This window comes from Marmota marmota, unplaced genomic scaffold, assembly GCF_001458135.2.
Source record: "Marmota marmota marmota unplaced genomic scaffold, marMar, whole genome shotgun sequence".
Lineage (NCBI taxonomy): Eukaryota > Metazoa > Chordata > Mammalia > Rodentia > Sciuridae > Marmota > Marmota marmota.
Genome location: NW_026000153.1, coordinates 12,074,687 through 12,092,632, shown reverse-complemented (window position 1 = coordinate 12,092,632; position 17,946 = coordinate 12,074,687). Strand labels below are relative to the sequence as shown.

General features: G+C 44.3%; 1 protein-coding gene across 3 annotated transcripts in view; it reads right to left on the bottom strand.

The window, feature by feature from the left end:
- The window catches only part of Eepd1 (endonuclease/exonuclease/phosphatase family domain containing 1), a 115,185-nt gene that overhangs the window by 43,934 nt on the left and 53,305 nt on the right, over nucleotides 1-17,946 (bottom strand). For all 3 annotated transcript variants that reach the window (XM_015490221.2, XM_015490222.2, XM_015490223.2), the window contains exon 3: nucleotides 5,095-5,146. In XM_015490221.2, the coding sequence (XP_015345707.1) occupies nucleotides 5,095-5,146 (52 nt within the window). The remainder of the gene's footprint in view (nucleotides 1-5,094; nucleotides 5,147-17,946) is intronic.

Sequence of the window (17,946 nt, the reverse complement as noted above, 5' to 3'; positions counted from 1 at the left end):
TATTATTTCACTTAATTCTCATAAATAATCTCAATGATATGGGATTGGGACCCTGCATGTTGAAAAGAAACTGAAGTTGTTGGTAACTTGCCTGACAATCCCCTTCTTGAGCAAGCAGCAGAGCTGGATTTGAACCCAGCAGCATACCCCACAGCCCAGTTCTAGAAGATGAAGCATGAACTCAGTTAACTTTGTGAGCTGAGTTGTGGCCTGGGGGTGCTGGGGTGGGGTGAGGCTGAACAGGCAACCATGGTGAGCTGGGTGGACTGTGTCTCCAGGAAGCCTGGCTTACACAGGCAGCTTTTCAGACAGGCGTTGGTCTAGGTTGGGTCAGCTGGTGGCCCACCCTTTGGTCCTGCCAGGGTGAGGGTGACCTCTAGCTGGAGTGACTTGGCCAAACTATTGTCTGCAGCTTTGCAGGAAGCCATTTGAAAGGGTCATTGAAAAACGATCTTTCTAAATCAAGCTGTACCAATATTTTTATTTCCTTCCATGCAATGCCATGTTTAAAGGATTAGATGAGCCTGTTTTTAAAGCCTGGGAAACAAGTCCCTGTGACTTAAGTTCAGAAAAACAAAAAGGTCCCACTCTCAAAGCAAAGAGCACACAGGCTGCATGACGTGCATCCTTCTCAAAGTAAGTCCTTGCTCTTGGGACCTGATGGAAATGTGACAAAAAAAGCACATCTTAATCCAAAACACTTTCTCTGAGAGAGGTTACATGCCTGGTATTTATATCTATTAGATGCCCTGCTCACAGTTCTAACAATTTTTTTGAAATAAGAAACTGACAGAGAAACTTAGGTTGCTAATTGCTTGGTTTATGACTTATTTTTTCAGTAAATCACTGTCACTAGTTTGGGAACTTGCTCTGTGCCATGTTGGTGGAGAAGAGAAATCCAGAGATTTGACCTGCTAGGTGTTCCAAGCCTTCTCCCCAATCTACTGCCCCTAAGTTAAGACACACAGTAAGAGGTAAAAACCAGAGCCCTACTGGCCTATGTCCTGGGCTCACCGGTCATATGTTCACCATTTACGTCTTCCTAGAAAGCCTGCTTTGATGGTGAGTAGAACAGATGAAACAGAAAAGCCCTCAAACCCAATAAGGACCACAAGGGTAAAGAAGCTGAAAAGAAACTGAGGTTGGTGGGTAACTAGCCCAGTAGATCCCTTGCAAGGGGCAGCTGAGCTGGAGTCACCCCCAGCTGTGCACCCTCAGAGCCAGTTCTAGAAGTTCATGCTCTGAACTCAGTTGACTTGGGATTAATGGCTGAGTCATGGCCTAGAACATGGGGGGATTGGGGGTTTGGGCAGGACAGGCAATAGGTATGAGATAGGTGGCCTGTGCCCCCAACAAGCGTGGATCACACAGGCAGCTTTTCAAGTAGGTGTCAATCTCAGAAAAACCTAGAAGACAAGAGTACAAAAAGCCCAAATATCCCCTTTGTCATGTGAGCAAGGATCATATAAAATGAAGCCCCAGAGTTTGAATGGAAGGGAACCATAGAAAAGGGTCTTATAGATGAGGAAAGGGGGCCTGAGCCTCAGAAGAATGTCCTCTGCCAGGTCCCACTGCCAAACAGAGGTGAGGCTGGGAGTAAACTGGCTCTGGGTTCTGTACAAAGCAGGAAAACCTCAGCGCTTCTAAAAATGGAAAGGCTCTCCTCCGAGAACCACCAGGGAAAGTGCAACTCAGGCACGCGGCTGGGGGCAGCCAAAATACTAAGATCACAGTAATGCCTGATAGCAGTGAGAAAAACTACTCTCTGTGAGACCTCCAAACACTGCTGCTTCTTTTTAGTGTTTGATATTATGTCTTCTCTCATTTAAATCCTTTACTGTTCAGATCTAACCTACTCATGCCTATGAGGGAAAGGACCCCTTCAGAATCGCTCCCATCTTACAAGAGGGAGACCTCCACACTCCTGACTGTTGGGTCTAGAACTGTCCAGTTCCATCATTATAGGGTCTCTGGAGTTTAGTAACTACACAACCCAAAAGTGGGTTGCCATTTGACACCCAGCTACAAGACAAAGAGGTCTGAGGTCTGCAGGCTGTGTGTGTTGGGGCCTTCTTGCAGGCTTTACCTGCTAAATTAAATAAAGACTATGTTCCTAGTGAAAAGAAGCATCAGGCAAGTCAAAGATTAAAAACAAACAAACAAAAACAAGGTTCTTAGAATTAGAATGATGGTGTCTACCTCTATTTTGATGCCATAAAAAGGGAGCTTAATTGACCATAAAGAAAAAAAAAATGACTTCTGGGCTCTGACTATTATAAACTAGTAAACAGTCATGATGTTGATAATCAATGATCCTGCAGCAATGTTCTTGGACTTCAGTGCACGCAAGTCACCTGAAGTCTTTTTAGAATGTGGTCTGATTCTGGGGATCTAGGATGGGAGCTGAGATTCTGCATTTCTAACAGGTTTCCAACGCTGCTGGTCTGTGGGCCACACTTTGAGTAGCAGAACTTTGTAGTTTAAAAAAAAAAAACAACTTCTCAGTGGAAGGGAATCTGTCAGTGATGAGGCGCTCAGGGAACATATCTTATTTCAGCATATTAACTGGCCCAATCTTACTGCAAAAAATAGTACGATTGCAGGCAATATATCATGTGTTACCCCAAATGCAACTGGCCACCAAACTCGTGATGCCTGGTTGCTTCTGGACTTTTCTAGAAATGTTTTCTACTGGCACACTGAAATATCAACAAATGCCTACTGCATGAAAGAATAAATGAACCAATGCACAGAGGGGAAAGAAGGAAACTGAGTGCACCTGGCTCTCAGTTTGCTCCTGTGCACATTAAGATCAGCTTTCTGCTGCTCATCTACTGAGATGAGAAACAACACAAACTCATCATCAGACTTGTTGAGAAGAAGAAGACAGGAGGCAGAAGAAGAGGGGGAGGAGGAAGAGTATGTACAGCAGCTAACTTTTGGGGATCACTGAGTGCTGGGTACAGGGCTTAAGATCTTCACATGGACTATCCAATTAACCCTCTCAAAACCTCTGTGAATTGGGGATTATGATTTCCATTTTTTCTGACTGGGAACCTAAGGCTCAGAGAGGATAAATAACCCAAGATAACCCATCCATTACGGAGGCAGGCCTTGGTCCCAAGCCATGGTAGCCTCTACAAGGAATTCTCAGGGTAATATACCTGGCTCCTCTGCCAACCACAGCAATCTGGCCCCATTTCACTGTTAGATTGTGTATGCAGTTAGTCACCATGGCTTGGCTATGTGGCCTCTCTACACTGACAGTAACACAACTCAAAAGCCTAAGTTATATTTTTGGTATGTGTATTTTTATTATACTGCTAAACTTAGCACTGGGGCTCCACAGTTACCAGGTTTTTGGATTTTATTTATTTATTTTGAGGAATAACACAAATAACTGTAGTGACCATAATGAAGAAAAAAAAAGGGGGGGTGGAGGAGAAAGAGTCAACTCGAAGTTTCAAGAACATACCTAAAACTTTCATATACCCCTTCGCCCTGAAAGCTCCATTGTTTACAATTTGTCTCATTTGCTTTATTATTATGCCGATCTTTCTCTTAAATAGATCACTATTTTTTTTCAGAATTTTTTTTGAGAACAAGTTTTAAACTTCATATTCCTTTATTCCTAAATACATCAGCTATCATTCTCAAAGACAAAACCAATCCCTTATATGATCACAAGCAAATTATCAAATTAAGGAGAAGTTGGCATTGATATAATACCTTTGTCTAATCTACTGTCTATATCCAGTGCTATTGTTTGGCTAATAGCTTTTATAGCCAGGCCTAGTGTGGTTTAATGGCTGAATGCATATTAAGAATTAATACAAGTAATTAAGAATTAATATGAGTAGAGTGCTTTTGGTATTTAGAAAGCCCTTTCACTACATTAACTCATTTAGTTCTCCTCTCGCCTCTCTGAGGCTAGACAGCAACACTATCCCAGTTTGACCCAGGTTGGAAATGAGGCTGAGGGGATATTAAATACAACACCAGAGCTCAGACCCTTCCCTCCCCCTCAGCACTGCTTGGTGCTTATTTTAAAGAAATTATTCACTTTAGTGCTAACAGACTGGCCACTGATCTAAACCATTTTTAAATTCCCCAAAATAAAATCATATTGTTTGGGTACTTATCTCTCTAACCATTTGCTTTTATGTGAGCATAACTATTCCAATTAATACCAATAGTTATGCCTACAGGAAGAGTCCTGAGCTACCCCAGGTGAGTAGGTATAAGTTGCAGCCCAAGGTGTGGCAATGTGGGGGCCTGTCCTCCCCAGCACCTGCCCCGCCTGCTTTGCATAGTCTCCCCAACTCTCATGCAGAACTTGAACCCACAACTAGGAAAGGGTCTTGTTTTGGACTTGACCTGAACATAGAAAACAGAGACACACTGGATGTCTCTTCAGGGGATAGTGAAACATCAATTTGGGGGTGGGTTAATCCACTTTCAGGTATATTCCCCAAGGGTTGAGAGCAGGCACCTGAAAAGATATCTATACCCCAATGTTCATGGCAATAGTATTGTTTCCCAATCCTCAGAGATAGCCTAAAATTTAGGGATACAAACTTATAAACTTGCCTGCTAAATAGAAAAGCACTGGTTTGGGAAATGAAACTACGGGATTCAAATCATTACTTTTCCATTTAGTTCATTTGCTTTGGGCAAGTTACTGAACATTGCCAGGCCTCAATTCCATCAGCCACATACCCAGATGAGAGAAAATGCTAAGCAGAGCGGCAGGAAGGGATGAGCTCAGAACCTGGCTGGTGGGAGACCTCTGGCTCATGGTGCTGTGAACCCCAGAAGGCCTTTCCATAGTGTGTCCCACCCTGTTGCAGGCCAAACCCCTGCCTTCACACAACCCTGGAGAAACTAGCAAGGCTGCATCAGTAAGTGTGAACAAAGTATGAGCAATGTGGAGAGTTCTGGTTACAGTTGTGTACACCTCACTATCCAGAATACAAAATAATGGACCACCTTTGCCATAAGTGCTGTCTCTGGTGACTGGGAGCAGGCAGACTTTTCCCCATGTGTGGCACTCTGCAGTTTCTGAAGATGGGACAGGAAGAACAAAATATTTACCTTTTCCAGGGCCTCTTTGTCAAGTAGTTCTTGCACAGCTAGAAGCTTGATGCTGTAAGAAAAAAAAAATCAAAACCACACTTGAAAACAAATCATGTTATATCACCAAGCATCATCACACAAGTTGCGAGAACAGAAGTGTGGAATTTCAGCCTGCATTTTTGTCACCTCTCATCTTACAGTGACCTTTAGTTTAAATTAAAACCACTACTCCAAAAATAGTAAAAAATGCTTCTAAATTTTACAGGTAATTTTTACTAAATCATCCAGCAATTCTACTTTCAGATATTCCCCAAGAGTTGAAAGCAAGCACTTGAAAATATATTTGCACACCAATGTTCATGGCAGCAGTATTCAGAATAACCAAAAGGTAGAAGCAGCTCCAACATCCATCAACAGATAACAAAATGTGGTGTATTCATTCACTGGAATAGGTCATTCAACCTTAAAAAGGAAGGAAATTCTAAATACCTGCTACAACATAGAAGAACACTGAAGATATTATGCTAAGTGAAACATGCCAGTCACAAAAATATAGACGATGCATGATTCCACTTACATGAGGGACCCAGAGTGGTCAAGCTGATAGAGGCAGAAATGAGAATGGGACCATCTGGGGAATAGGGAGTTACTATGTAATGTGAGTGGAATTTCAGTTTGGGATGAGCAAGTGCAGGAGACAGAGGGTGGTGGTGGCTACACACAGTGTGAATGTGCTAACGCTACTGAACCATACGCTGAAAAATGGAAAATTTGATGTTATATACATTTCTCCACAAAACATTCTAAAAGTAACTTTAGCTGCTTCATGCAAGGAATTTGAATAAATTTAGATGATTATGAAGAAGAAAACAGCTACCCATATTCAGTACCCATTTTCACTTGGTGTGCCTTTGATGATAATGAGAAAATAGATAAAATCACTACATACAAAGAGGACCTACTCAGCAACTCAGCAACACTGCTGGAGCCGTACTGTGTATAGTGGCTGAGCATGGACGATGGTTTTCTGACATGCCCCTGCCTGCAAGGTGCTCACAGCCTCTTTGAAGCTACAGTCAAATCAGGATATGATGTGTGGTGTGTCAGGTGTGTGCACAGATGCACAGAGGAGCCTGGCCCCATAGAGGTTGGAGGAGTTGAAAGAGGTGAAAGCAAGCACTTGAAAAGGACAAACCAAAACAGCTTTGCCTGGGGAGGGAGCTGGATTGAAGGCTGTCCACAGAGGGATCTATCAAGTCATTCAGGGGAGAGAGACAACTTGTCAGTTCCCAAGCTAGAGGCCTGAGCCTAGACTGCAGCCAGCAGTTGGAAAGAAAGAATTCAGAGGTGGATTTTATAGGGAAGGTATATTCCCTTTTTTTGGACATGCTGCTTTGAAGGGTTCATGTATCCAATGAGCAAATGGCTAAGGCTGCAGGGAAGGGCTGCACTAGCCTCAGCACACAGGTAGAAGCACAAGTGTTCAAGGAGATTTTCTAAGGAGTAGGTCAGTTGCTGATGGTGATGTGGCTCCTTCTCCACCTGGTTAATGTGCTGGGGTGACTGGTCACTGTAGCCCGCACTCTCACCACCTGCACAGGCTCTGAAGAGCAGAGATGTTCTCCACCTGTTCCACTTGGCTCCCTCCACAGGGTTATGCCATTGGAAGGTTCACCTTGACTTCCAGAATTCTTCACCCTCTCTTTGGACAACTAAGCAAGTGCATCTAATCAAATGCACTGGGTTATTTGAAAGCAGCTCCAGGAAGTGCAATAAATGTTCTCAAGGCTTATAAGAAGCCACTACCAACAACCAAGATTTAGCGAACATCAGGGGTAATGGACAGGTCTCAGGGCATTCCCTTACTCCAACCACACCAGCTTTCCTTCTTTCCACTGGACAGGTTTGGTTTCATTGTTTCTCTGGCTTGGAAGGGCCTTCCCCAAGAGCTTCATAACACAAACTCCATCTCAGGATCTCATTCTAGATGAAATGTGAATGCCGTCTCCTCCAGGGAGCCTTCCTGAATTCCCAAGGTAAAGAGTACCCTGTTCACATTGTATTTTTCTGGGTCTACTTACTGGTATCTTTGCAGTATTTATTTGTTGGGATGCTTTTGTCTGTCTCCTCTCAAGTGTAAAAGCTCCTAGTGGATGGGGCTCAGACATTCTTTTTTTTTTGGTACCAGGGACTGAACCCAGGGGTAGTTAACCACTGAGCAACATCCCAGTCCTTTTTTGTATTTTATTTAGAGACAGGATCTCACTGAGTTGCTTAAGGCCTCATTAAGTTACTGAGACTGGCTTGAACTCACGATCCTCCCACCTCTGCCTCCCGAGCCATTGGGATTACAGGTGTGCACCACTGCGCCTGGCTTAGACATTCTTAAACACATAATTACCTCTGCAGTGCCTATAACCGGCACATGGAGAGCAGCTCAAGGACTGTTTACTGACTGATGGGGCCCAGAGGCCTAAGGGCCAAATTGCTTTCAAAGCTCCCATATTCCAGCTCAGACATTTCCAGGGTGGGTAAAAAACACAGACTACACTTTGGTTTCTCTGACAAAGAATGCTTCAAATAAGATGACTGGATGGATTCATCCTTGGAAAAGCCGCTATGTGCAGTTGCATGACAGTCATTAATGAAATATGCCTAGCGGCAGGTCAAAGCCATTGGCCACTCCCCAGCACATTCTGATTCCCAATATACAAATCTAAGATTCCAAGTTAGCAATTTGGATGGCAACTTAGATGCTAAGTTGGGAGTATCTAGTTGAGCTCAAGTTTCAGAAGCTTAAAATGCCTCTGAAATAACCACTGGAAAATACTGACAGTGGAAGGACTTTCAAAACAGTCTCTTATTCCTGCCCGTTCTACAGTCATGAGGTCTGATTTAGTATTAGATATCAACAGGCTTGGGCTGGGTTGTGGCTCAGTGGTAGAGTGCTCGGCTAGGATGTGCAAGGCCCTGCAAGGCCCTGGGTTCGAACCTCAGAACCCCATAAAATTAAAAAAAAAAAAAAAAAAAAAGATATCAACAGGCTTGAGAAAAGGTTGAGGGTTGAGGTACTGTTCAGCTTTTTAACTCTCCAGCCACTGTAGAACATGATCTGAAAGCCAATGTTTTCTGAATTTCTGAATGAAAATGAAATTGACTTTTTTTTTTTTGGTATCAGGGATTGAACCCAGGGGTGCTACATCCCCAGCCCTTTTTTTTGTATTTTATTTAGAGACAATCTCACTGAGTTGCTTAGAGCCTTCCTAAGTTGCTGAGGCTGGCTTTGAACTCGCCATCCTCCTATTTCAACCTCCCAAGCTGCTAGCTGACTCATTTAGGTAAAAAGATGAAAGCTACCACCTCCTGCTCTCCTCATTCTACTGGGCTCTAGAACAGAGATGGCAAACACTTGGCACGTACACTGTGACTCTCCAGCCCTTTCCACCTCTTCCCATGGAAATTTCCCACACTGTACTTAAATTCAACTTCAGAACACTTCTCAATTCAACTCCAGGGAGCTAAAACTAATCTACTGAAAATGGCCCGTGAGCTAAACCTCATTTAACATCTCCAAAAATTGACACTAAATAGTATTAATGTAAGGGAGTAAGGGAAGGTGGAAAAAATAGAAATATTAGAACTTAGATGGGACAGCATTAGGGGCAAGAGAGACAGAATACAAGATGCTCAATTCTAATAGTTTGAGTTTCAAAACAGGAACCATTGTGTTAATAAGAGCAGCTGCTACTGCTGCTCATTTCCTTGGGTCTCTTCAGCATGTTGTGCCTCTTCCTCCTGAGAGATGCAGCCCTTAGAGCATTCTCAAATGTCCTGTTATGTAACTATCCTAATGTTATTTCCAACCTTACTGGACACTCTTCAAATTTGGGATACTTATTTCAGTTATCAGATTCTTCTAGCACATCAGGTACTCTCTGGGAAGAAATTTCATACGTATAAAGAAGCACCAACCTATTTACCAAATCTTCTATTTGACATTATCTAACTTCTTGCCCTGGAAGAGAATGATATCTCACTTTCAGTTCTGTCCCTCCCTAATTTCCCTTCCTCCTTCTGCTAATTTCACAAACATATATTGAATACCTCTTTACAGTTTAGAAGCTGTGCCATTCATCATCTCTGCCCTCAAAGAGCTGAGAGGAGCTACAGTGTTGCTTGGGTACCAGGCAGGAGTGAGACAGTGTTGGGGTTTTTAGCCCCCCCCCCCTTCCCTCCTGACCTGTGAGAGAGATTGGGGGAGCATGCCCCAACCAGGATGGGCGAAGAAAGGTAAAGGTCGCCTGGCCGCCCACACCCAGCCCTCCCTGGAGGAGGACAATCAGACGCGCCAGGGAGAATAGTCAAAGCAGGATCTCATTTATTGAGAAAAAACAAAGAGCTAATATAATGTACAGGAACCAATCAGAGTAAGGTTAGCAGGGTGGGGAGAATTTACATCTATACCCATCCTACAGGCAGTAATGGGAGACGCGAGCTATCTGAGCTGTCCATGAGGGCAGAAGGGTTCTGAGCCTATCCTAGAGGTGGTCCGATTCTTCATCACAACCCATGGCAATGCCTTCTGGCTAATCGCTAGGTGCTCTCTTAGCCACATGTGGCCCCAGGACTGGGAAGCGGGTAGGTAGCAGCCAGCAAGTTAAATTTCCTCTTTTCTGATGCAACATGTCCCACGTTACATCATGCCCTACAAGACAGGGGATATGTGTCTTGCTGAGAATCTCCTAGGTTCCAACATAGACCAATGGGGATATGTTTGTTGGTGGCATGGTGCTTGGTCAGCATCTTCTGAAAGCAGCAGAGCCCCATCAGATGAAAGCTGCAATAAACTGCAATTTCTTTTTCTGCATGCCACTTTGAGAAGAGAGGCAAATCGTACAAAAGCAGCTGATAGCAGTGATGTATTTAGAAAAAGAAACAACTTCAAGGGCAAGTTCTGAAGTTAAGATGGACAGCACCCAGAAACACACAGAATGCATGCAATTGGCTTGCTAACAAACTTTCAAGAAGGCAAGGTGCTTGAGGGCAGATGTCTTGTTTAGTAGTGTAGTATCTGGCAGTGTGAGGCTTATAAAAGAATTAGAATTGATGACGGGGACAATGCCAGGCACACACTGATGGTGAAGAAAAGTCATGGTGTAGAAGAGACAAGCTAGGTGACGTCCCTGCAGACTGGGTGGCTTGGGGCTGCTGACTGATGAACTTTAGTGATTCCTGAGAGAACGCACACAAGAGATCTCTATAGGGACTACAAAATGTGTAAGGGCTACACTCCCAACTCTAAAGACTTGTGCTTGGTTATCATCCAGGACAGATGATAACCTAAAGGGGACTAGAGTCAAGAACTCACTCTACCTCCCTTTCTCTGAGGATTCCAGCTCTTAACTTTCTACTGCATTTATTATGTGACAGTATAATACATGAGATGTAACAGTATGTAATAAGTAATAAATGCTCTACAATGGATCCATTTATCATCTCATGGATAAAATACTTAAGGATTACATATTACACACCAGGCTCTACTGGGTGCTGATGAGCAAATATTGCCTTTGACTTCAGGCATCCAAGTCTAACAGAAGAACCAGGCAAGTACATCAGCCACAGGATGAGCACCCTCAAAGGTCAAGCACTGCTCTGTGGCTGCTGGAAGGACACTATCCAAAACTGGACAGTTCCTTGGGAAGAGACTCTGTTGAGAGCCACAGCTGAAAGGGGCCCCAGCAAACTTCCAGCTGCCAGCAAACTTTCAGCTGCCAGCTGATGATTGGCTCACAGCGGCCCCAGCAAACTTCTAGTTGCCAACTGATTGGCTCCTCTGCGGTGATGCTCATTGGGCTGTTTCCCCGCCCTTTCAGACCCCTGAGCTGCTCACTGGGGAACTTTTTTTGGCTCCGCCCAGGCGACCCAGCCAATCGGCCTCAAGAGCAGGAGGAGTAGGGGAGGTGGAGAGGCTTGTGGGAAGCCGGTGGTGGCAGTTGGGCTCTGAGGGTTTTTCCTGAGGAGCTGTGTGGTGTGGTGTGTGGTTCTAAAAATAAAGTTCGTTTCTTTTGACAAGTGGCTCCTGAATTGTGCCCAGCCAGACTGTGGCAAGACTCCTGAGCTGACAACTATAGACCTGCAAGGCAGAGCGGACAGGAGTGTTCTAGGTAGGGTAACAGGAACAGAACGAGCTTGGAAGCCATGGCAGAGGGTGAGCACAGCCCACTCATGGACTATACACTGACCCAAGAGGGCCAGGGGGAAGAAGCTGGAAGATTACACTGCAGAAGCAGGAAGGGGCAGGCCTGTTCAGAGAATCTGGTAAGCCACACTGGGGAGTTTGAACTGAATTTGCAGGGCAAGGCATGACCATCAATGATTTAGGGCAGAAGATATCCAATAATAGCCATTGGTGTGAAGAATGAACTGGCATTGGGGATGACAATACTGGAGACAGTGAGACCCAAGATGGTCCCTGTTAGAAAAGGTTAAGGCTTGGTCAGGAAAATAGCCTTGGGTTATTTCTAAACATGATGAGCAGCTGGTAGGGTTTTATGAATGAATGGATATGAGGAAGTGAGAGAAATCTCACCTCAGTTTCCAGCTTGTGAAACTAGGGGCTGGAGTGACCATCTGCTTAGGAGCAAAGCGGGGCAGAGATGGCGAGTTAGGTCTTAGACACATGGTGCTCAAGACCTGGCGTCTTTGAATGGAGTGTGAACCAGTAACTGGCTGTAGCCCAGCAGTTCTAAGCTCTAGATTTGGACATCAGGAGGATGGTGCTTGAAGGGGATGGATTACTCAGGAGGATGAGCAGAGAGAGAGGACAACCAAGGACAGAAGCCCTAGGCCATCACCATTTCAGAGCTGGGAAGAGGAACAGGAGCCTATCAGGGAATGGCAAAGGAAGTGCCAGGAAGGTGGAGGAAGACCTAGAGCACAAGGCTCAGGGGAGGGCGAGACAACAATTCAGATTTTGCAGAATTAAAGGGAATTAAAGGCTGGTATTCCCAGAGAAAGCAGTTCCAGAGAGTGGTGGATGTCAGGATCCAGTGGGTGAGAAGTGGTCAGGAGAGGAGATGGAGAAATAATGAGATTAAAATCGAGGTAGATAAAGAATTAAAGTTGGGGCTGGGGCTGGGGCTCAGCAGAGCCCTGGGTTCGATCATCAGCACCACATAAATAAAAATAAAAAGGTATTGTGTCCACATACAACTAAAAAAAATTTTTTAAAAAAAGAATCAAAGTCATCATGCTATAGTGATATGACATGCCCATGTTTGTAGCACCATAATTCATAATAGCCCAACTATGGAAGCAGCCTAGGTGTTCATTAATAGATGAATATATAAGGAAAATGTAGTATATACACAATGGAGTCTTATTCAGCTATAAGAAAGAATGAAATTATGTCTTTTGTAGGAAAATGGATGAAACTTGAAATCTTTATGTTGAACAAGATAAGCCAAACTCAAAAAGTCAAGGGTCATATGTTTTCTCTCAAATGTGGAAGCCAGAGAGGAAAAAGGGAAAGAAAGATGGTGGAGGGGTGGAGATCTCATAAAAATCAAAGGAAGGCCTGCAGAGTAAAAAAAAAAAAGGGGGGGGGGCCAGTGGGAGAGAGGTGGGAAGAAAAAGGAGAAATAGTGGGGGATGATATTGGCCAAAGGATACTGTTACATTGTGTGCATGTATGGATATGTAGCAACAAATTGCACCATTATGTACAATTATAATGCACCGATAAAAATATGGGAAAAAAAATCTAGGCAGAGGATATGGGTAGCTTCTTACAGCACACCTTGCCAAGCAAAAGCAAAGCCAACAGGTCTCAACCTTATGAAGTGGATATAATTATTAAAGCACAGACAAATGGCTCCTGTCACAGCTGTGTACACTCACATTCTGTCTTTTTTCCCCCTTCTCTCTCTCCCCCTCCCCAACCCTCCCCAAATGATAAAATCAGAGGCCCAGTTTTTCTCTGAGTTCTAACCATCATTTGCATGATTTGGGGGACACAAAGGCATGAAATGATGCCCGGGGCAGTTTTGTCTTATAGTATATTCACCATCTCCTCTGCAAGGAAAAGGGAGAACAGTATGAAGACCCTCAAACTTAAGAGCCCACACCAAGCCCCAGGGACCCAGTGATCCTTGTGAAGCAAGCTCTGTGCCCAGTGGACCAGCCACACCATCTCTGGGCTCAGTAGTAAGGCGAGGGAGGGGACTACACACAGTGCCTAGCAGACAATTTAAGAATTCAGTGTAGCTGTTAAATTGGATATCATGGTGAAAAGAGGAGGAAGAAAGCATTTTTCTCCATCTCCATCTGACACACTGAGCCACATGCTTCACAAGCACTCTCTTGTTCTCTGCATGACATCAGATGGAGTTGCTGTCATTAGCTCTGCTTTGGATGCAAGGACAGCAGGGCAACCTAGTAAGAACAAAGCCTGGGGCTCAGGACTCCAACTGGCACCTCTTTCTTTCATCTCAAACTTCCTCCCCGGTGTCACATCAAACTCGCAAGAAAGAGAGCTGCAGAACTTCCATGGGGTTCTTTTTTTGGTCTTTCTTAATCCAAACGGTTATGATGATATGAGCCCAGATATCCTTCAAAACCATGGGGACTCTCCAATTAATACCATTTTCCCTCCTTACACCAAGTACTTCTAAGAACTTGAGACCCTCCCCCCTCCATGTTTTCAGGGTGCTTTTACCCAAGAAGGAACCATCTGCCCAATACACTCAGAAAATGCAGCAAATATCATCCAAAGACATTTCTCTTCAGGAAAAAAATAACTGTTGCCACCTTCCTTTCCTGTTGCTCTTCCTAAATTGCTTTTTTATTACTCCCTGGTTTTCACTGGGGGAAGGATAAGAAACAACCAGAGCGAATTGGCTTTTGCATCTTTTGTGAGAACAGTACTGGGTTCTCTACCACCTCAGCTGGTGACAGGTAAAGACAGCCACTGTTCTGTTCTCCACTGGGCTTCCACCTTTCGTGGCCTTCTGTTTCAGTCGACTTTTTCACTGCTATGACCAAAAGACCTGACAAGAACAATTTTGAGGACAAAAGTTTATTTTGGCTCATGGCTTCAGACGTTCAGCCCATGGTCAGCCAGTGTCAAAGCTCTGGGCCTGAGATGAGGCAGAACATCATGGTGGAAGGGCGGGGCAGAGGAACACATCTCAGGACGTGGCAATCAGGAAGCAGGGAGAGCTCCACTCACCAGGGACAAAAGGTAAACCCCAAAGGCACACCCTGCAATGACCTACTCCCTTCTGACACTCCCTACCTCCCTATAGCCCAATTAATCCATATTGGTGGGCTAATCCAAGGTTAGGTTACACCTCTCATAATCTAATCATTTCACCTCTGAAAATTCTTGCATTGCCTCTTACAGGAGCTTTTGGGGGACACCTCACATCTAAACCATAACACTTTCTTTTAGCAACTTGTTTAGAACCTTGTGGCATGTACTTCTAGGGGCCAATCCTATCTTGTTTCCCATCTTCCCTTTCTATTGATTAGGCTTCCCTCAAACACGCAGCCTTTTGTGTTTTATGTATTTCCTCATTGTGAACGTAGTGCTGTGAGGATGGGAGTGAGCAGCACACATGCACACTTTTTAAATGCCTGCAGGTCAGTTATCAGGCCAATAATTAGGGGTTTGGGGGCTAATTTTGGTCTCCACCGTTTTGAATTTAGGATTCCCTGTAACCTAGGTCCCACCACCCCTGTAAATGTCCATGAGTTTAGGCTTTGCCATCTAGTTGTCCTCTCTTTTTAATCATCATCATCATCATCATCATCATCATCTTATTATTATTATTATCATTATTATTATTAGGGTTCTTTTTTCTTTTTTTTTTTGTCTTTTTTTGGAATTGGGGGTTGAACCCAGGGCTTTGTGAATGCAACGCAGATGCTTTGCCACTGAGCTACATCCCATCCCTGTCCTCTCTTTGTGATCCCAACATTAATTATGAAAAATTTCAAACCATCAGGAAAGTGTACCACAAACAACCAGAGGTCCACAGCCTACATCCTGTGCTGAGCATTTTGCTTGACTTGCTCTTTCACACAGCTATCCGTCTAACCCCAGATCAATCCATCTTATTTGGGGGGGATGCATTTCAAAGTAAGCTGCAGCGCAGTGATTTGGTGCCTGACATTGTACACAAAAGCTGGCCCCCAAGTCAGTCCTCCTGTTTTTTGATGAACTGCTGTGTAGACTCCCTGACACAAACTTGAAATCCCACCTTCAGGCTGGTCAAGACCTGGCACGAAGGCTTCTCCTCTAGGCACTTTCCTCAGGCTCTATCCTTCAGCTTTCATGAATCCAGGTCCCTTCCAATCTGGATAAAATCACCCTCCTCCCCTTTCCCTCCCCTCCTCTTCCCTGTGCTCATGTTTCCATCCCCAGCCTGTCAAGACACCATGGCATGACTATTTCTAAAGCCCAGCTTAACATCTGATCTCCTATTTTCAGGCAGGAAGGAGGTACTATGTTTTTCACACAGAACGCTGCTAAACTACTACTCCCAGCACACATCAAATAGACCTGTTCTTCCCAACAACCGCGGTGTCCTTTATGCCCAGCTGGGCTCAAGACAGCTCTTTTTAACTACTTTTAGCCACCGTCTTAAGATTTTCATTACAGGTTTTATTTTTCTGGGAAAGAATAAGAGCAATTATCGGGACATGCAAGTGGAAAGAGATTTCTGCTTTCAGAGAATACTAGGAATTAAAGTTAGCTAACAGAGTACGGGTCTGTGAATCCAAATTGACGCCACAGTCAACATTCTTCATCTGGCTTTCAACACTGACCCTTCACCTCTTTGCAAGGCTTCTCTTCCTTTTAGGCCAGGCAAAATTCACCCCTGGCTTTTGTCAGAGGCATTGGCCTCGTTAATCAGCAAAAAGCAAACCTCCTTCACTCCCTGTAATATAAACCAGCCTGTTAGGATCTCTGGGCTGAGAGTTGTTTGAAGCAGCAGTTATGAGGTCATATTTCACAGGAATCTTTTAAAAAGAAGTCATTTACAAGGCACATTTTCTTTTCTTTCTCTTTCTTTTTATTGCAGAAAATTTAGGAAATATAGAAAAAAAATAAAAGAAACATCAGATGTAATCTTGCTATCTAGGAACTTCATTAAAGTCTCGTTATATATCCTAGACCTTCCTAAAATGAATATACACATTTAAAAAAATTAGAATCATATGTACATTATTTTTAAATTGCCATGAAGTACTGTTATAGAACCTCTGCAGCTGAGCGGAAATCCTTGACCTCTTCTTTCCTTCCTTTCCATTATTAATGAGATATATTTCTCTGGATATAGGAGAACAGAATTATGGGATTTTAAGATTTTTTTTTTTTTTTTGTGGTACTGGAGATTGAACCCAGGGGCAGGCCATCACTGAGCTACACCCCCACCCGTTTTTAACTTTGTTTTGAGAAAGGGTCTTGCTAAGTTACTGAGGTTGGCTTTGCAATCCTCCTGCTTCAGCCTTCTGAATCACTGGGATTACAGCATGCACTAACCGCACTTGGCTTAGGTATCTAAATATTCTTGATGAGAAACTACTATCAATATTTTGCCCAGAAAGTCTTGCATAGGGGCCACCAGCTGGAATAAATATGATTAAAACCCTACTCACTGGAGGGAGGGGAGAGCAAGTATTTGGAAAGATTTGCTCATTGGTTCCTGTCCTTCCTCTGGCTTCAGCAGCAGAGGAAGACATACCCACAGAAGTGTGTAAGATGGAAAAAATGTAGTTGTCTTGGACACATGTCTGTGGTCTGCAGGGAAGCCCAGAGGTTTTGTCAAAGGAGACAGGGAGATCCCCAGATACATGGCAGGCACTTAACAGCTCTCACTTGCCACCTAGGAACGTATCAAGGGAAGGAGAATGGCCCTTGCTCCTTAGGATCTAACCACAACACTGTGCTCAACAGTGTTAAACAGGCTGGAACAAAAATCCCAGGCAGCAAGGTCCCCAAAACACCACATGGACAGGCTTTCAAAATGCCAGTAAGCATTTGCTTCAGGGTCCAAGGGGCACCTACTGTGCATTGTGAGCCTTGTTTGTCTGTGGAATTCCAACCTTTGGTTTCTGGAGTTAGCTTCCTATAAGGGGATCTGTTTGGCCTCTGGTTATCTATGCCTCTGCATTACAAACAGGAAAATACCGCCTACCTCTCTGGCAATTAGCTTCTGCTGCTGGGTGAACATACTGAGAGCTACAGCTAAGAGGTCAAGCCCCTGCAAAGCAACAGCAGATATCCCCACCAAGCTGGCTTTTATCTCCTGAGGAACCCAAAGGTGCATTTAGGGGATTGATGACTCAGTGTGGTACCTTGGCCCTCACTGTGGGGGTGCAGAGTCACTGTGAGGGCAGCTGCTGGTGGGCCTGGGTCTGGTTTTCATTAGGCAACAGCCATCTCACCCTGTCTTCAAAGCCATAGGTCCCAGATACCACCGCCACTACTATGAATTGCAGCTGCCCCATGTGAAACCTTATCCTCCAAGCTGCAATTCAGGACTCTGTGGTCCTTTGCAGCCTACAATTTAAAATACCAAATTCAGGGGGCCCAGGAGTCCCCTGCTGGCTCAGAACCTTGTGTGCAGATCAGAGGCAGGCTGGAAAGCTGCCTGGGATCCCAGCAGAACCTGCTGACCCCGTAAAATGGAGCAGTCATATGATGGGGGCCTCTAATTTTATCAGTCCAGTTCTTCCAGCTCAGGGAATTCCAAAGCAGGTTTTAAGTGGATAACTTCAAAAGCATTTCCAAGAATGAAGCAGGAGGAAACATCCACCCTGGCTCAGAGGCTCCTGCAAAAAATGTCAGCCAGAGCTAGT